The sequence below is a fragment of the Podarcis raffonei genome, chromosome 11, assembly GCF_027172205.1.
Source record: "Podarcis raffonei isolate rPodRaf1 chromosome 11, rPodRaf1.pri, whole genome shotgun sequence".
Lineage (NCBI taxonomy): Eukaryota > Metazoa > Chordata > Lepidosauria > Squamata > Lacertidae > Podarcis > Podarcis raffonei.
In genome coordinates, this window is record NC_070612.1 from 22,912,304 (window position 1) to 22,933,221 (window position 20,918).

A 20,918-nucleotide genomic window follows, 5' to 3' on the forward strand; every position below is an offset into this window, starting at 1 on the left:
TTTTATATTAAAAAAAAGCAAAACATGAAAACAATCCCTGAAACTACTCCAAACCCAAAGACTCTAGAACAGAACTCCCACATGAAAAGCAGTGCTTTCGATCCAGGAAATGATTTGAGCTGAGCAAGCAGACTAATGAGGACCAGAGGAAGAATCTTCGGAAGAGTGGAAAGCATTACACTAAATGCATCTACTACACAAGCAGATCTTGAGCATTTTTTCTTAGATTAAATAAATGTTTGGCTTTTCAAGGTTCATGACTAGGAACAATGTTCATTAAACTAGATCTCTTATGGGAAGGTTTATTGTACTCCTCTGAATTCTCTAACTGGAAAGATATATTTTTTCCTAACTAGAAAGAATTTTCACATTCTCAAAAAGACCAATCTCTGAATGCAAGCAAAGCAATGAACTTGTTTGAAATACTGATTCAGAAACTTCTAGGAAACCTAGAATGACATGTGCTTAAAAATGGTATGTTTTGATATTTAAATAAAAGATAAAAACCTTTATATATAAAATCTACTAGGTTGCTTCGTAAGTCTCTGCAAATTCAGAACATGAGAAACATATCCTTTAAAAAAAATTCCTCCCAAGGTGTTAATTTCACTTTTTTGGAATATTGCAATGTATTAAGACTTAGAAAGAATCAGACTCCCTCCCCTGTTCCCATCTTAAAATGCAAAGGTAGTCTCTGGTTCTTGGGAGGTGGTGTGGGGTGAGCGCAGAGGGAGAGGGGGACATCCTATTGCACTAGCGCAACTATTTAGATAAATACTGCCCCTACACTCCAACCATAGCACCACATCATAGACTGTGACTGCTTCGAGCAACAGATATTGGGTGCCATGTAAGGGTAGCTAATTGTGAGTTACTTATTACGCTACAGTAGGGGACTGGGGTACCTTTAGGATGCCTGGTTATAAGTGTAAGGTAGACCTTAGCATTTAGGTTAGGACGTAGAGGAGGAAAAGCTGAGCTCAAGCCATTAAAGCCTCCATACCCATTAGTCTAAGTTGAGTCTGAAGACCATTACGATGCCTGTATAGATGCCAAAACATGGGTGTAATATACTCCAGTTATCCCATCCCCATCAGGAAGTACACGCTTATATTTGGCATCCGATAAAGCTGAAACTTTTGGACAGTTGACAGACCCCACTTAGGAATTAGACCAGGAACAATGTGTTTCTAAACAAAACTAAGTTGTCAGTAATGTGTTACTGAGCAGTGGATAAACTGCTTAATTCTTCCTTAGATATAACTAAGATGGGTTTTGAACTTATTGCCAAATAGGGGTAGTTAAAAAACTGCATTTTCACTCCAAAATTGTAGCTATCTGGTTTTTATACATCTTTTCTAGAGTTCTGTTGCCAGGAACTATAAAACAGCAGTTTCCACATTTGCAAGTTCTGGGACTTAAAAGAAAACGTTGGTTCTGAATTGCAAAGACTATGAAAATCAGGGCAGACTGTCCTGCAGGAAGTATGCTGGAGTTCAAAGATGAAGATAGGAAAATGTACAACGGAGTCCATTGCATGACATAACATTGAAGGCGAGCAAATGAAGTCTGAAGATGGGTGCATCGTTTTAAAGCAGACTTGACAGACGGGGTAGGGTAGGACCAAGGACTGTCCCACACTGAACAGCTTCAGTCTTTGAAAGAGGGAACTTCATCTTATTGTACCAGGGAGGTTTAGATGCCAGTCACTTGACACTCTTAAAGTGTCTGAAAGGTGGCTCAAAAGCAGCCATTGATAATGTTAAATAGGTACCGGATTACCTCTTTTCAATTCCTGCATAACATGATGCAGCTCCTGGGCTGCAGAAGGATTTCAAGTAGGAAGCTACTATTAGGTAAAGGTAAAGGGACCCCTGAGTGTTAGGTCCAGTCGCAGACGACTCTGGGGTTGCGGCGCTCATCTCGCTTTACTGGCCGAGGGAGCTTCCGGGTCATGTGGCCAGCATGACTAAGCTGCTTCTGGCGAACCAAAGCAGAGTTTACCTTCCCGCCAGAGTGGTACCTATTTATCTACTTGCACTTCATGCTTTCGAACTGCTAGGTTGGCAGGAGCAGGGACCAAGCAACCAAGCAACAGGAGCTCACCCCGTCACGGGGATTCAAACCGCTGACCTTCTGATCAGCAAGCCCTAGGCTCTGTGGTTTAACCCACAGCGCCACCCGCATCCTGGGCTGCAGAAGGATTGCAAGTGGGAAGCTACTATTACTCAATACCAAATGACTGCCTGGACGGATGCAAGTGAGAAGCAGCGATGTGTCCAGGAACGGCAGTGATCGTGGTCAGGCAGAAGGCAGATGCATGCAAAAAGAGCTGTCTTTACCTTGGGTAAACATTTCCAAAGAGGTGTCCAAATAGCTGAACTCGTGCCAAGTATCCAAGCAGTGGATACACAGTCACCATCTGGAACAGCAGGAATATTCTTGCCAGAAATGACATGATGTCATTACTGGGGAAGTTGTCTAAAAAATTCTGACAGAAGAAATGGCTAATGAGATAGCAACAATGACAGTTATAGTATGTACCTTCTTCTGCTTCCACAATTATGCACATGCGGATTTTCTAAATCAACAGCAGTCATTCTCATGTATACAATTTGTACAGGCTATGCTACAATCGTCATCCATATTTGTTAGGTTTCCTTTACTGGAGATGCTTAAGCCCCAGCTAAAACCCTCTGTCTCAAACAGAACTCACATACACCCCAAACATAACCCAATTAGTCACAGTAGTTTAGTTCCCTGAATTTAAAAAGTGAATATAAAAAGGTAAAGGTACCCCTGACTATTAGGTCCAGCCGTGGCCGACTCTGGGGTTGCACGCTCATCTCGCTCTATAGGCCGAGGGAGCCGGTGTTTGTCCGCAGACAGCTTCCGGGTCATGTGGCCAGAATGACTAAGCCGCTTCTGGTGGACCAGAGCAGCGCACGGAAACGCCGTTTACCTTCCCGCTGGAGCGGTACCTATTTATCTACTTGCACTTTGACGTGCTTTTGAACTGCTAGGTGGGCAGGAGCTGGGACCGAACAATGGGAGCTCACCCTGTCGCAGGGATTCGAACCGTGACCTTCTGATCGGCAAGCCCTAGGCTCTGTGGTTTAACCCACAGTGCCACCTGCGTCCCTACACATACACCCCAAACATAACCCAATTAGTCACAGTAGTTTAGTTCCCTGAATTTAAAAAGTGAATATAGAGCCCATATATAAGAAGGTCATAATATCCAGTTACTACCTGGGGCAAATTCTTATACTCCGAGGCCCATAGATGTCCTAGTGGTGTATCATACGCTATGCTAGCAGTACATATGTACTTTTTTAAAAAAAGTAAAGGACCCCTGGATGGTTAAGTCCAGTCAAAGGCAATTATGGGGTGCGGCACTCATCTTGCTTTTCAGGCCGAAGGAGCTGGCATCTGTCCAGTTTTCTGGGTCATGTGGCTGGCATGACTAAACTGCTAAAGAGGCATATGTAGTGCATTTAGATATGTAGTGGTGTTGCCATTTTAGCTCCCAATACACAAATCAGGATCGAATTAAAAACAGCATATATACATTGACAAAACCATTCCAATGTATCTTCTTGCATCTTCTCTATACATGCATCACAACTTCATATGAATAAAAACAAAGTGAAAATTGCCGCTTTATTTTTTTTCTAGATGGCAGGGGAATTCAAATAAATAGCTATTTTGGGGACCATTTGTTTGGCACCGCGAGTGTTAGTGAGAATAGGCTGTTCTAACTCAAAACAAGAGGCAAGATCCTTATCTATTGCCTGCTTTGAAATTTCTTGTAAATGTAGTACAAGCCAGAAAGTTATGGTCTTGCTTACACAACAGCAGCCATGCCAAAGCAAACCAACCATTCTTGACCACCTCAGATATTTGTTTGAAGCCATACCTATGGATATGGCTAGACCAGTCTTCCGCAACCCTAGATCAGTTTGCCATTCAAACATTTTGGACTACAAGTACCATCATCCTTGGCCACTGGCCATGCTGGCTGGGGCTAACGGGAGCTGGAGTCCAACAATGTCTGGCTAGATTATGCTAACTCCATGCATGTGAATTTTGGTCTCTTTATTTTCTGCAGGCTGCAGACTTCAGGTCTTACATTTGATTTAGAGGAAGGAGGAGGGATTTTCTTGGCTGAGGCAAATCACATAGTGACTAGCAATAGTCCTCCTATTTTGAACTTCCCCTTAATATTTCCTCTGTTGACTTTTTTCAGTTTCAGATACAGTATTCTTTTGGATTCCTGCATTGCAGGTGGTTGGACTAGACAACCCTTGTGGTACCTATGAATTTGATTTGTTCCTGGATTTGCAGCTGCAGGTGCCCATATAAAACTCGACCTACTGCTAGGAACTGTTGTCTCACTTTAGACAGTGAGCCAGTTTGGACAATCGTATCTCACCTGAACAGGCAGAGATATGTAATGAATATTTTGCCCATGCTTGCCTCCCCCTCCCATGAGCCACAATTAAACCAAAGGTCTTAATGTGCCATGCTGTCCCATTTCATCTGAACTGGGAACTTAAACAAACTTCAGACTGTGGTTTAAGTTCCTGGTTTGCCTAGAATGTGGGCTATAATCTGGATTTTTGGCAGGCTAATCAGAGTAAAATATTGAATGTCTGTTCTGAAGTTTGTTTTTGTTGTTTAAAAACCAAAGAAAAAATAACTAAAAAAAGAAAAAAAGATTGTGGCTTCTCTGAAGCTGGTAACTAACCGCACGCCAGGAAAAGGCTTGTTCATATATCAGCTTCTTAAGCCAAGATGTAATCACCAGTGTTGTTTCCGCACTAACGTGTTTTCCCACCAAATCAGTGCAGCCTTAGCTAGACAAACCCAATGTTGCTTTATGTGTGCCCTTGTCCACAGTTCTGGCTTAGTGCCATCAAATGTGTGCAGTGTTTATGCTAAGGAGATCAGAATCAATTGAAAAGGTAAAGGTACCCCTGCCCGTACGGGCCAGTCGTGTCCGACTCTAGGGTCGTGTGCCCATCTCACTTAAAGAGGCTGGGGCCCAGCGCTGTCCGGAGACACTTCTGGGTCACGTGGCCAGCGTGACGAAGCTGCTCTGGCAAGCCAGCACCAGCGCAGCACACAGAAACACCGTTTACCTTCCCGCTCTAAAGCGGTACCTATTTATCTACTTCCACTTGAGGGTGCTTTCGAACTGCTAGGTGGGCAGGAGCTGGGACCGAAAGACGGGAGCTTACCCCGCCGCGGGGATTCGAACCGCCGACCATACGATCGGCAAGTCCTAGGCACTGAGGTTTTACCCACAGCGCCACCCGCGTCCCTCTCAATTGAAAAGAGAGGGAACTAAAAAGAACAAGGAAAGCAGCAATATCCATTCTATGCAGCTTACAACACTGTCAGTATACAATAAAGTTCCTCCTTACCTGTTCTATGCATTCTTTAGATAATGGTGGAGATGGAAAAGCAGCAAAGATTAATATCCCAACATAGAGATAAGTTAAACCCACCAGAAAATAGGCAATGGAAAGATCTCTGACCTGCAGTTAAAAAAAAACAAGCGGGGGGGGGGGAATCAGCCATAACAAAACTGCGTAATTTGACAGAACTTTAGTCATATGAAGCTCCTTTCTCAAATTAACTATCCCCACCACCACCAAAGTCAATGAAAGCATATGATTTGAATATCCTTATTTCCATTCGGGTAAATGAGACCAGAACTTATTGTTTTCCATCTTAATTTTAAGTATTATGAGGATACAATGCAATGACGGTACTTTGAGAAAAGAACATTTTCCAGTAATATGTAGAATAGGAACACAGCTCCACAAGAAATGGTAAATGTTAACAGAATAATTAAATCATGATGGGAGGAGTTGTAATGAAAGTAATAAAAAAAAGTCTGTACTTTTATATTAAACCTATTGGAAGCTGCTTCTAACACTAAAACGTACACAGAGAGAGCTCCCCAGTTTTATAAGGAGCACAAGAGAGTTGCTGTGCAGAAAACAAAACAAAACAAAACAAGTTAAAAGCACCCACCACAAAAACAGATCTTGCCACAAAAATCTCTTTTGATGGAGTCAAATAGTGCATTTTAATCATTTTTTTAAAAGCTACCCTCATAGCAGCTAATGTGCTTATTTTACATTTGCTAGAGATGGATACATACAGAGGCCACAATCCCATGCATGTTTAATTGGAAGTCCAGTCCAACTGTATTCAATGCTTAATTTATTGTGGATTTTGTTATTGTAGCAATGAGCAGGGTAGTAGCAAGAGAAAACGCAGATCAATAATGGGGAAGAGGAGTATACAGTTAGGGAAAACTGACTAGTGGCTGTGAGCAAGGAACAAAGATATACAACCACAGATGGCATACATCCCCAAAACCCCAAACAGAAATGCCTTTTTAAACATCACCTACGTGTTTTTAAATATACCTCTGCAATGGTGAGGGCTAGAAACTAAACAAAAGATCAAACAAGATAGCAGGGTCTGTTAGTGTCTGGTAAAAGCTGTCAAATTCTGTTGAAGTTCACCCTCAGACACGTTTTCAGTTAGCAGCCCTGACTATGTAAGCAGGCTTAGACCAAGTCCATTTAGCCTGATATTGTCCATTCGGTAATTGATCCTGGGTCATTCTGAGTCCTGATACCCAAATTCCTTTAACTAGAGACACCAGGGATTCAACCCTCAGTCCTTCTGAATGCAGAGCTGAAGCTATGGGCCTGCACTCTTGACAAGACAATCACAGTACATTTCCTGCTTAGTGAGTATATTTTCAGAGGTATGATTGCCTACCACCAGCTCTACTAAATATTATTCCTACTATTCATTGGATTTCTTATCCACCCTTCACTCATATAGTGAAGGGCTGGTCCTAGGGCTGGTCAAAACAATGCAAAAATACAATATTAAAATTAGCTAAAAAACAATTTACCATCAGAAGAATAGGATGGGTCATAAAACATTTGTTTTACCAGAATTTACAAAACATTTAAAAGACCCATTAAATAGTTAATAAAGGTCAAGGCTGAAATAAGTTTTTTTTTTTGTTTTTTTAAAAGTATGAATAAGATCAACAGTAAGAAAATATATACATTATAAACTGAAATTGTTTTTTTAAAAAAAAATAAAATCTGCATATATCTAATCCCAGAGCATTCTTTTCCTCTCTTGACATTAAGAACATAACAAGATCAGGCCAATGACCTATTTAGTCCAGCATCCTGTTCGTACAGTGACCACTTAGCTGCCTATGGGAAACCCTCAAAAGCGAGATCTGAGTGCAAGAGCACTCTTCCCTCTTGTGGTTTCCAGCAACTGGTATTCAGAAGCATTGCAGTGGTACCTCGGGTTACAAACACCTCGGGTTATGAACACTTCGGGTTACAGACTCCGCTAACCCAGACATAGTACCTCGGGTTAAGAACTTTACCTCAGGATGAGAACAGAAATCACATGGTGGCGGTGGCAGGAGGTTTCATTAGCTAAAGTGGTACCTTAAGTTAAGAACGGTTTCAAGGTTAAGAATGGACCTTAGGAACAAATTAAGTTCGTAACCAGAGGTACCACTGTACTGCCTCTGACCAAGCATCACCGTTGGGGCTAGCAGCCATTGATCGCCCTTATCCTCCATGAATTTGTCCAGACCTCTCTTGAAGCCACTCAAGCATTGCATTTCCAGCTGAACATTGGGAGAACAAGAAGGAAATGCAGGTGGGAAAAGTGGGGCAGGGTGGAGAAAGCAAAAGCGCCTGTGCTTCATTGTACTTCGCCACAGGCAACTGTTTAAAATTACAAGGCTGATGGAGGATACAGGAGTCAACCTGCCGAGTGACCAGACCTTGACTGTTGTTATTACAATGTATTGTGTCACCGTCTAGAACACCAGACACAGATCAGCAACCCACCATGCAAAGAACTGTACAAACACATCATAAAACGCTGGCTTTGGCCCAAGACATTGTGTAAGCATTCCTTGGGAGATGGAATCAAGGGAAGAAAGGGAAGGGGGAAGAGAATAAAAATGTGAAGAATACATAGGCAGCCTTAAAACGCAGGATTCCCACTTGATCCCTGCAGTGGTTATGGAACACATTCTCCTGATGCCTTACCCACAAACAGGGCTCTTGGGCCTGGCAGGAAGAGGGAGTGTGAAAGTGTCGTCTTGATATAAGATGGAGAATATATTATCAAGGAAGGAGGAGAAGGAGAAATAAGTAGCTGGTAAAGGTCTGTGAGTCACTGTTTGTAATCCCCATGACAAGTACAACTGAGGGAAATTGGCATGAGCCACACACGTTTTCCTCAGAGGTGGACGCAGTCAGAAACTCTGACCGGGAGAGCTTCACAGACTAGATGTAAACCAACGACTTCCAGGATTTGGCCAAAATCACTAAAGAGTATGAAAGAATATAAGGAACAGACAGAAAAAACAGGCTTGGGCCTGCCTGCTTGTTTATTACATTTATGAACTCCATGGAGGGAAGGGCAGGAGAAGCCAGAATATATGGCATGCTCCTATCTAATTTAATCTTCAAAACAACCCTTTGAAGCGGATTACACCAAGTCACCTAGAACACTTCATCAAGGTCACCCAGTAATCTTCATTGCTGGATCTGAACCTGGGTCTCACTAGTCTTATTCCAAAACTCTCACCATTGTCCCACACTAGCTTAATTGGAACCGTGTCACAGATTAAGAACTGTGTCATTTGATTGTTAGTAGTAGTTTATGAAAGTGTTAGAAGATCCAGTGTGGTCAAAGGATGGAGAAGTTGGAACTGGCGGCATATACAGTGGTACCTCGGGTTAAGTACTTAATTCGTTCCGGAGGTCCGTTCTTAACCTGAAACTGTTCTTAACCTGAAGCACCACTTTAGCTAATGGGGCCTGCTGCGCCGCTGCTGCACGATTTCTGTTCTCATCCTGAAGCAAAGTTCTTAACCCGAGGTACTATTTCTGGGTTAGCGGAGTCTGTAACCTGAAGCGTATGGAACCTGAAGCGTATTTGGTGCCTTTTAATTCTAGTATGAAGCAAAGCAAAGTAAAAAACCCAAACTCTTTCATTCCCTATTTATCCATTTCAACCCATTTGTGGGTTTATACGCTTCTATCAAATCCCTTCTTAGTCATTCGTTTTCTAAGTTCAAGGACCCCAGTGGTTTTTTTGCTTCTCCGCGTATGGAAGGCATTCTATACTCCTGCTTATTTTTGTTGCTCGGTTCAATCATTTTTCCAGTTCCAGTCCTCAAGAGGCATTATGATGTCATAGAAACTGGCTCAGAGCAAAATCATTGTTATAAAATCCTCTTGTACGAAACTGTAGAAAAGTGCAACTTCAGAGCACAACTATGATTTTCACAATAGAACTTATCAAACCTGCAGCATGTTAACGGGATACTCTTCCGGTTGTTATATTGATTAATCTTTCCCCACTCACCCCACACAGAGAAGGATGATGAAGAAAGGCTATCTTATGGCTCAGTTTGCTAAATAAACCCTCCATATGAGACCTTGGATAACATGGTAGAGATTTTATCTGTGTCAAAGACATGGTTTAAACATGTTACCAGGGGTGTGGGATGGACACACCTGAAGCATCTAACAGCCTAGTTCTTGCAAACAATAGAATAAGTGATACGACTTTACCACTTAAGACTTCAGGTGGGGACTCATGCAATTGAGTACTTCTTCATACAACTAAAAATATATAATTCTTACACAAAGATGTCCAGGAGAAGAAACCTAGCCATTTCCCCAACATGCTAATTTTTGTGGGGAAGTGAATTGGGCATTACCAAAAACAAATGGAACCAGAGTCATAATTAACTTATCAGAACAGGTGCTGGCTCAGAATATAAATAATAAAAACCAAACATACTTCATCACGGGCAAAAAAGAACCCTGCCTGATCAGTAAATGCTCCACAGTTATCTCAGCTAATATCTTTTGCTGCCTTCATAACAACCTCAAGCTAGCTTAGAGTCGTAATGACAAATGCGCTTGAAGTATGGAAAAGGCCAGCGCAGTAAAGCCCCATTTCCTAATGCTTTTTTCAACTCTTTGGCTGTTTATATCAGCTTATCTTTAGAAGTGATACTAACTTTCCCAGACTTGAGGATGATAATTTCAGAATTAGAAGACTGCACACGCATTAGGGGAGATTAGTTATCTAGCATGCCCAGGAAAAGGATATGCAGGATGTCTTTGTTTCATGCAAATGAACAAATTAAGAGAAACCCTCAGAGCAAAATAAGTCGGCTACCCATGTTAAACTCTGGCAAAGGTTTGCAACCCATTTTAGTTCATGAATTTCAGTCTGGGGGCTGCCATTTTGTCTATTCGAGAGAACATGCGAAAAGAAAACACATTCCATCTACGTTTCAAATTCTTTTGAGGCATTCCGTTCACCTGCATAATATGCATGCTGCTACTCCCTGTCTTATGGCTCCTAACTTCAGGATTCAGATGTGGATCTAACCCCAACAGTAGCCAATTGCTGTATGCACAGGTTGTTCCTGCATGTATCTCCCCACCAATTCACCCAGCCAACGGTTAAGATACGCATAAGCGATGAAGCATACAGGGCAGAATCTTGGGGAAAGGACCAAGAATGCGAGTTCTTTTATATCTGTGCACATCACATCTAGTATGCAAAAGCAGCTCAGACAAGAGCGGTTCATTATATGTAGATACAAATCCCTCGTGCTGTACTTACATTGCTTTCCTGGTTCTTGTTGTTCTTAAGCAGTGTAATTACACAATTATGAATAAAGAAGGCCAGAGTCAGCACCCCTGTAAGCTGAGGAAACAGAGTCCTGAACTCTGGAGAAACAAAAATAAATTATAATTAACAAAATGGCTGCCAACACCACTATAATAGGTACCACTGCTCTCCCACTTTACTGATTCCTGGGCCTGGTTCTGTGGCCAATTTTAAGGCTCCAGCTGCGCCATATAGGAGAAACTTCAATAATTTCTTCAAGGGGGAAGCATGGTAAAAGGGTGAGGAACGGTAGTAGCCAAACACATATCAAACAAGCAGCTTTACAAATTGCTTTGTTAACAAATTTGAGCAAACCACCCATTTGCTGAGTGCTGATGCAGCTTATTGGCAGAAATGAATACAGTGTAAACTTAGAAGCCAGACGCTTGTACGTCTTGAACATTTTGGCTCCTGAACAATAGAAAACCGGAAGTGATTGTGCCAATTTTCAAACGATTTTCAGAAGCCACATGTCCAGCGCAACTTCCGATTGGCTGCAGGACGCTCCTGCAGCCAATTGGAAGCCACAGCTTGGAAGTTGACCATTTTGGAAATTGAATGGACTTCTGGAACGGATTCCGTTCAACTTCCAAGGTACGTCTGTACTTTAATTATTTTAGGGGTAGGGAAGGAAGCATGGAGCCTTAAGGCTCAAAACAAACCCTGTTTTGTTGTTGCATCTGAGCAAGGCCTGAATCTGCTCTGACTGTTGAGAAAATCTAAAATGAAGTTATCTCTAGTGATAGCTTCAGGTTTGACCATATTTCTAAATCCTTTTTCACTTCCATCCAACATTTTCATAGTTATCCTTAAATAAATTCACATTCTTAGCGGTCATGTTAAGCCCTAGGTATTTCACTTTCTTAACCAGTGTTAATCCTGTCTCCTTCTGAAACCTCTCTCTCTCAGTCACTGTTAGATTTTTCTCTAAAACCTTAGTTTTCATCTTATTCAACTTAAATCCCGCTAGTGAAAAATGAAACACCGAATTCAGTAGTGCAGGAAGTAAATAAGGAACTATTGAAGCAGGGATTAAAGCACTTCTTTTCAATGTAACTTGGAAGCTTATTGTCAGGTCTCACAAAATTTTATGAATGGGGTGTGTGTGTGTGTGTGTAGTATAGCACATGTGCAACACCAATGCTCCAACGTGACTGTTTTTATTGGGCATATTGCTCAGATGTTACAAAAAAGAAGCAGCAGTATTGGCACAAAGTCTTGAAAGCGTTCTAATTTTTAGAATGTACTGTTCAAAACTTCTTTCAGGAATTGCAACAAAGGCTTGAAGGATGTCAGAAAACTGAATTCTTTAATCCTGTGCCACGAGATCAAGAATGGTCCTTGGGTACACATGTTTTCTCACATGTCCTTCTGAATATTGAAACCACTAGAGAAAAGTGATTTGATATCCTGGGTTACTTTCAAAAACTCTGGGAAACACTTCTGTATGTTACGAAGGGAACATGAATGAGGAGAGAATGAATTGAACCAACGTCAATTCCTGATCTTGGGCAGAGGAGGGAGGAACTTTTGTGTTTAATATCTCCCCCCCCCCTTTGAATACCATCCACTCACATTGCAACAACGTGTTGGTAATTAACATCAAACTGTTAGCAGGGTCGTGGTCCCTTCCAGCTCCACAATTCTCTGATTCTATGAAATTAGTGACGGGAAACGGGGAATTACTTATGGACCTGACACCTTGTATATATTAAATATAAAGCCTGTATTCCTTTTATTAGCAGAATGTCTAACTTACATTCTTCCTCCAATATGGAGGTCCAAGGCAGCATTTTTTTAAAAGCATATATTCAGTATAACCGCCTTTAACTGTCTCTGTTCTATTTACCACTCTGAACACACTGTTCAATCTACATGATAGAACAAATGGGTTCAGGGTGGGATATAATCAGTTTTGGCAAATGGGAGAGGAGCCAGAGAAATGCCTTCCAATAAGCATTTGTGCTCTATATTGGATTAGCTTGCTGCTTTTGATGTCAGCTGCAGAAGGTCATTTGTTTCAGAGTTCCTGCTGTTTCTCTGCCCTTGCTCAAATGCGATAAAGCTCTGTCCTGGCACTTATTACTGTAAGAAGACGGCTCCTCTTAAGACAATACAGTGCACATCTGTCTCCAGGATACTGTATTCCTAATTGCCCTTGGAAGTTTTCCCTTCTTCTTGATTACCAACAAACACATGCATGGGAAAAATACGTTTCGTTTAGCCTACTTTAAATTCAACTTTTCTGTCCTAAAAGTAAGAATCATCCAAATGGATCCGTAACCGCTCATTACGGTCTGCGTCGTATTATTCCTCCCCACTCCACTGCCTGCAAAATGACGCAAGTTCAGGCATGGGAATTTTGAAGTTCAGAAATTGGTAGGCAACAGCAAAACACTAACCCTGAGTGTAAGGGTCTCTATGGAGGATGGGTGGAACAAAATTATTATGTAGTTGCTGCACAATTCTTTTTTTCCTTTTTTTTTTAACAAAGCACTTCTATCACAAGGAAATGCCTTTCCCCCAGGAAAACCCAGTTTGCATGTTGGGAAAATATGATTCCATCCCCTCAAGAGTGTCCTGCTATGGTTATGGTTGTTATTTGAAATTTGACTGCATTAGTGTCAGGCATAGTGGTTAGTGACAGCCAATGCAAACTTTGAGAGGGGGATGCTGATCAACGGAGAAAAGAAGTCAACAGGTTCACTAAACTTTTAAGCCATGAGTAGGCAAACTAAGGCCCGGGGGCCGGATCCAGCCCAATCACCTTCTAAATCCGGTCTGCGGACATTCTGGGAATCAGCGTGTTTTCACATGAGTAGAATATGTCCTTTTATTTAAAATGCATCTCTGGGTTATTTGTGGGGCATAGGAATTCGTTCATTCCCCCCAAAAATATAGTCCAGCACTCCACAAGGTCTGAGGGGCAGTGGACTGGCCCCCTGCTGAAAAAGTTTGCTGACCCCTGCTTTAAACACTTGAACAGCCACAAATTTATCAACCTTTTTTTTTAAAAAAAAAACCCAACTTGCACATGTATTTTTAAACAAGGATTTTTAACGTTCAGAAGTTCTGTTTCATATTTTAACCATCAATAATCCTAATTCCCCTGGTTTTTGTGCTTCTTGGTGAGTGCCACCTTTCCATTTTTCATTTAACAGCCAAAAACACCAACTAGTTTCTTCTTCTCACTACCCAATTCATATTATGTACCTTTTAAAAATTAGGTTTTTTACTGTTGAGTAACAGAAATATAATTTTGCGGCTAAACGTTTCCTTGCTGTACCAGTTGGGCGCTGGAGTGCTCATCTAGCTCCTTCAACAAATGCCACAACCATTTTGCAGACTTGGTTTTTGTAGGTGGCGGGGGGAGTATTATTACATCTGGCAAAGCATTTTGGCAGAAATACTAACTAAACAAGCCCAAGCTTTGAGAATGGCTCAATATGAGGACGATTTTGCAGCTCAATGGTATACTTTTATTCAACGGACAAGGTGGTTGTGGGATTCCACCATCCACCCAAGGGACTCTGTGGACTGATCCTGCTGGGATAAATAATAGGCATTGTTTTTCTACTCATGAAATGAACCAAGATAGCTCTCCCCCTACATTTGTATTGTGAAAATGATGTACCATGGGTTAAGGGTTATTTAAATAAATAAATGGTTTAATACATTTTTTAAAAAAACAACCCAGAAAAACGATTTTTAAAAGACTGTCTGACAAAATGCCTGTATTTTGGAAAACAACCACCACCAACTAGGAAATTTATGCAGAATAATGCACCAATCTGCCACCAAGACTACTCTTCTAACCACCACCACCCTTTTCTTTTTACTGTTGCCCTAGCCTAGTGGCTGTGCAGATAGTGTCCAGTGTGCTCTTTCCGTTTCATAAAAATGGGTAGAAACCTGGGGTAACTGCCCTGCCTGCTTCAGATTCAGGGATGGCTATTGAAAGATGAGCCATCTTGCCCACCCACGATCTATCAGAATGCCAGGGGTGAACTTGCAAAGTTTGTAGGACTGGTCTGATTAAAGTTAAAAAAAATCTGGATTCACCAAAATGCAGTTTGCTTGGCTTGACATCTGTTCCAATTCACAAACAATTCATCAAAGCCGCATCATTCTCCAGCCCTCTTCCCTCCACCCGCTACCCTGCTCTGTTTGGATAACCATGCAGGCTATAAACATTCACAGATTAAGTGTGCCAGTAAACAGCAAAATCTGAGCAGTGTTTTCTGACGAAGGACATCTGGAGGGCTGTCAGGGAACAGCTCTGTGCTGCATGCTAAATCAAGCTAAGCTGAAATCGATGCAACTGCAGTCGCAGGTAAAATGAACTCTCTCAGGTATGAATATGCATATGGCACAAACTGGACCATCTCCATGGAGTTTGCATGCCACTGTGGCCCACACAAGCTATTTGTCTGCGGCTGTTCTTGTTATCTGTTTTGTCCCAGAGGCATCTTTTCTATTTGGATCTTTACCAAAGAGGACTAAGAGGAGTGCGCATCTCTCTAGCAGCGCAAATGGTTTTTCCTATCCCTGCTGTCAAACTAAAGTTCAATCACTCCATATTTCATTGTTCGGATGGGAAATGATGTTTACCGCAAAGGTCAGCCATTGACTAGGAAACCTTTTTAGCGTCATTATTTACACTATTATAGGGGATGGGAGAAGAGGGGAGAAACATTTTCCAAACCGCAAATCCGGAATCTCGGCGTGGACTCCTTACAAATTTGTCAAAGTCACATATGTTTTGCATTATAGCAAGCAGCAACTCTTTTTGCTTTTAATGAGAAATGACCTTAGTTTTATGAATTTTGTCCATCGCCTATAAAAAATATACAAAAAAAGGAATACAGAACCATATTAGGTTCTGCCATCTGTATTGACGCACTTAAAACTGAGGCACTCACCATTATATGGGGCAGTAATAAATCTGGCCCAGTTTTGTAATACTCTATTTCTCTAAATGGTGGTATGTTACAAAATTGTACAACTTAAATTATAAAGCAGGACATGACTGACAAAAAAAATGGGTCACTGTAACCCCTTTTTTCTACATGGTAAGCTCAACAAATCAGTATTTCAAGTTTCTCCTGAAAAGGAGAAAGTATTTTTGACAGGTTAATTTATGCTGCACCCTGAGCTTCGCAAAGGGGGGGAAGCAGTTTATCATAAACTGGAAGTTTAACTTTCCATTTCACTGGGAGGGGCTGAAAGAGAGCAAGTTGCTTAGCGAGTTCATAGCATTTGAGCTGGGAGCTCACATTATGTGGTCACTAAATTACATCAGCTCTTGCAAGTGCACAGCCTAACAGACAACGATTGTGACAGACAACGGCACAAGCCAGCTTTCTTGCATTTCAACGCTGCCTCCCTATCAACTGAAACCACAAAAAAGAGGCGGTTGTATTGGTGGGATAATAAATGTCACATATTTAACCTTGCTATGTGCACACGGTTGCCTCTGAATTGGCCACCATGGGGCAACTGCCTCCATGAAGACAGCCCCTTAGCATTCCTTCCTATACTGAGAGAGACACACAAGAGAGAAAGGCGGGAAACAAGAATACTGAAAGTAGATTAGAGAAGGCATTTGTTAAATAGTATTTTAACTGTGCTAAAGTTTATACATAATAGAACAAAGGCATGCAGTGCTTCTTCTCTCTCCTCAACAGCTGCAGCCCTGTGGCCTTCAGGGAGTTTGGCTAGTCTGCTTCTGTCCTGGCTCACTCTCCAAGTAAACTGAGTGGGAGGACTCCAGAAAAATAACTTGTGGAACATGTTCATATACTAATTTCTACCCTCTTTAGAACACTGAAATAATTAATAATAATAATGTATATGTGTGAGAGAGATAAGAGAAATTAACCTGGGAATATAAGAGAATTATTTCCCTCACGTATTCCGTCCCATCACAGAGTGGGTTGAGGGGGGAAAGGGCTTTTCTCCTATCCACTTCCTGCCAATGTTGTTATGGGGCAAGCCAGCTGAGAGACCCAGAGCAGTATACTGAGTAGATTGGGCAGAGTAATGGATTATAGGACCAGAGGAAACAACTTCAAATTCCCACTCAGCCATGAAGCCTACCAGGTGAGCGTGGGCCAGTCATCATCTCTCAGACTAACCTACCTTGCAGGTTTGTTTTGAGGATAAAAAGGCATGGGGGGTTAGGGTTAGGGGAACCATATATGCCACCCTGAGTTCCTTGGTAGACGAACAGGACAAAAATATAAATTACTGAATAACTACAAACAGGTAGGAGGAGGAGATAGCTGATGGATAGATACAGTTTTCTATCTCAAGACTAGATTTCATGTGGTGTTTTGTGTGGGGCACACACTTAAGAAGATGAGAAAGAAACTCTCCTTGCTCACAGCCAGCCGCACCTACGGGCTGGTTTCCCCGAGTGGCCCAGTTTAAAACATTTCTTCCTGTAATACCTTTCAATTTAACATAGCTCTTTTCCTTCCTTCCCTAGAGGAACTCTGCTATTTACCTCATAAAATACTGCTAATTGTAAGGGGGGGGACACCCCTCAAATCTGTAGAAATGCACCCCCCTCAACCAAGCACATAATCTAACCCATGACTTGATATCCTGCTGGTAGTTCCTTAAGTTCCTTAGTTCCTCAAGTGAAATTTCAGGATCAACTGCCCATCAGATAGCCTTCTTAGCAAGATCACCCCATTTGTGGCATGCCCTTCCTCTGAAGACTACAAGGGCATCAGCTTCCTCAAACCAAGGCAGATGACTGGTTCATGTAGCTTAGTAATGTCTAGGCTTCTTCAACCTCGGCCCTCCAGATGTTTTTTTTGGCCTACAACTCATATGATCCCTAGCTAGGAGGACCAGTGGTCAGGGATGCTGGGAATTGTAGTCTCAAAAATATCTGGAGGACCAAGGTTGAGGAAGCCTGGTCTACACTAACTAGCAGCAGCTTTCCAGGGTTTCAGATAGGGGACATTCCTATACCTACCTGGAGATGCCATGGACTCAACCAGGGTCCTTCTGCATTCAAAGCAGACACTCTCTCTCACTGAGCTATGGCCCTTCCCTTCACTGTGATTTGGCACACCATACGCAGCATAGCTTTTGGTGCTTCCTTAAGACCTGCTTTTTGTGCAGGCTTTTAAGACAGCAATATTAGCCTCTGTAGTGAAAAGACAACCTATGTGATGCTTTATTATTATTGTGCTTTATGTATGTATTTGCAGCAGGTGTTCTGGGGTTTTCTGACAGAAGTACAGGATGCAAGTTTTACAGATAAACAAACTTATGACAATGGCATTTGCGGGAAGACGATTGTTGGAATAGAATTAGTTCCATTCACTAGAACATGGAGAGGGACTTCTTATACAGTAGTACCTCGGGTTACATATGCTTCAGGTTACAGACGCTTCAGGTTACAGACTCCGCTAACCCAGAAATAGTACCTTGGGTTAAGAACTTTGCTTCAGGATGAGAACAGAAATCGTGCTCCAGCGGTGCAGTGGCAGCACGAGGCCCCATTAGCTAAAGTGGTGTCTCAGGTTAAGAACAGTTTCAGGTTAAGAACGGACCTCCGGAACCAATTAAGTATGTAACCAGAGGTACCACTGTACAATATTTTCCACATGTGTTCTTCTGTGGAGGAAAGCTGTGTTGGGAACAGTCGCCAGAAGTTCTCTTTGCGTTTATGACGACTGATCTATTGTGACTTGGAGAACAGCTGAACTGTTCTCTAAAGCAAATGCATTACCAGGGTAGGGTGGTGCTGAACCCCTCTGAAATTCACTGGGGAGTGGGCAGAAAGGGTTTTCTACTTCCCCCAGCAAGAATTAATTAAATGTTAGCAACTGACATAACGATTCCCCAGGCGAAAAGAGTACCTAATTCTAATCAGACACCACATGAAGAAAGCAAGTTCTTCAGAGCTCTTTTTTTTTTTTGGCAGCAGAATGAGACTCCTAGTGAAGGTCCCTGATGCCTCATTACAAGCCTTTTGGAGGAAGAAAAAGAGGCTAATGGCCTCAAGAGCATTTTGACTAGTGCCAATGCAAGCTCCAGGTGCTAGCAAGCTGGAAAAGTCAACCTACCCACAGCCTCTGGCCAGAAAACCCAACCTTCATGCAGTGCTGAAATCACTCTGGAATTGTCAGACCTGGGTGTGCTTCTTATGCAACCATTTCCCCACATCTGAGTAGATTCAGCTGCATGGGGGAGACCCTGAAAGTGTTGCCAAGTCTTGGATGGAGCTCTTCTCCTTCCTCCCCCCACTGATCATCCTAGGCATCACTATGGGCAAGAAGGTTAATAGGGCTAGTTGGTCCCACATAGCTAGAGGCCTGGATCACAGAAAAGGGGGGAGAGGACAGCCGCCCTTGTTCCACCTGATGTCCTTCCTGAATTGAGACTGTGTCAAATGAGGAAAGGAATTCTCTACCCATTCAAATACAGTAGTCAATCCCTCTCCCCTCCATCTCCTTTGGCAGAACTGAGAAGCTGAAGGAGAGGAAAAGCCATATACGGATGCAGGTGTGAGAGCAAAGCAGATGGGGCCCTGGTGTGTGTGGGAGTTCTGGTGGCCTAATGTTTTCAGGGCTGGTGAAAGCAAAGTGCTTAAGAGCATAAATGAAAGAGCACTTGATGGCGGGAGGGGAAATCCGTTCAGTCATGAAACTTGCTTGGTGGCCTTAGTCAAACCTCAATTGCTTACACTAAAATTATTGCACCTGTAATAGGGGATGATCATACCAGCCCACCTAACAGGCTTGTTGTAAGGATTATGCAATGAGAATTGCACTAGGTACTATAGTACTACTGTTTGTCTTGAGATCAGTCATCACAGAATGATATTGGGTCCAATAAATTATAATCAGGGATGGGAAAGCTGTGGTCCCCTAGCTACTGCTGCACTCCAGTTCCCATCAGCTGCAGCCACTATGGACAAGGGCCTGGGTGTTGGGAGTTGGAGTCCGACAACACCCAGAGAATCCCCATTTTCTTTAAAGGCCTCATTTAAAATATTTAAACTGCATGGCATGCTTGAGCACTTGCTCCTTGGCTAATGGCTCTTATAAATTGCAAATGACCAGTGCATAAATGGTCACCTACACCCTATTGTTCCAACTCAAATCTACGTTTCTTGCAATTAATTCCAATAGTGATATAGCAGCCTGCACTGTACTGGTAACCAATTCAAAAGGAATTATATACAGGGGCTGAAGAATACTTTCGAAACCACTTTCATCTTATCAGATGATTAAAATGGAGTGTTTTAAAGTCAATACTGATGGCTGTTTTATATATATAAAAAGTTTACCTGGTACAAAATATGTGGTTGATTTAAACCAGTCAAATTCTAAATGGAATCCCAAGAGAGCAGCTTTCACAGTAACGAGGATAACTAGGTAGATGACTGAAACGGTACCTGCAATAAGGGAAGGGGGGAAACCACAAGTCACTCAGGTACATTTAAATTAAGTAGGAGCAGAAGTGTTGTTTTTCGATCTCTAGCTTGGACCAACCCAAAACAGCTCCCCTGCCTTCAATCCTTCCCTCTTCACTTGCCCTTTTCTGTGTTTTGTTTTTCATTTGCAAATCAGCTTTGAGTTTAATGCAACCGAGATAAAATTATTTTGCATCTTATTCAGCCAGGTTCAAACAAGAGAACACATGGAGGGGGTGGGTCAGAAAATCATGTTAATGCAAGTTTACTTGATGTCAAAGAAAACAACATCTAGACTTTTAGAAGACATCTGAAGGCAGCCCTGTTTAGGGAAGCTTTTAATGTTTGATGCATTTCTGTATTTTAATATTTTGTTGGAAGCCACCCAGAGTGGCTGGGGAAGCCCAGCCAGATGGGCAGGGTATAAATAATAAATTATTATTATTATTATTATTAGCTACTCTAAATCTAAGAAATTTGTAAAAGGGTGGGGGGAAAGAGGGAGAGAAAATAACAGAATTCCTGAATGAAATTTATAAACCCTGAAGTGCTGGAAAATGAATTTCCTGAAGAGCAAAGGATAAATAAAAAGAACTGGTTGCCTTTAAACACAAGCTTCTTGCATTAAAAAGGTACTGGAAGAGCGATGTGTCCATCTTCCAACAGCCTATTTAGCAGGGTAGGTCAAAGAGAAAGAGTGACC

At 42.0% G+C, this 20,918-nt stretch overlaps 1 protein-coding gene across 2 annotated transcripts in view; it reads right to left on the reverse strand.

The window, feature by feature from the left end:
- SLC38A9 (solute carrier family 38 member 9) overlaps positions 1–20,918 on the reverse strand; it is a 41,343-nt gene that overhangs the window by 3,197 nt on the left and 17,228 nt on the right. The window contains exons 10-13 of one of the 2 annotated variants that reach the window (XM_053408204.1): positions 20,090–20,197; positions 10,729–10,835; positions 5,430–5,543; positions 2,343–2,491 (exon numbers count right to left, since the gene is read on the reverse strand). In XM_053408204.1, coding sequence (XP_053264179.1) covers positions 2,343–2,491; positions 5,430–5,543; positions 10,729–10,835; positions 20,090–20,197 — 478 coding nt within the window. The remainder of the gene's footprint in view (positions 1–2,342; positions 2,492–5,429; positions 5,544–10,728; positions 10,836–20,089; positions 20,198–20,918) is intronic. The other variant, XM_053408205.1, reaches the window with a different exon arrangement.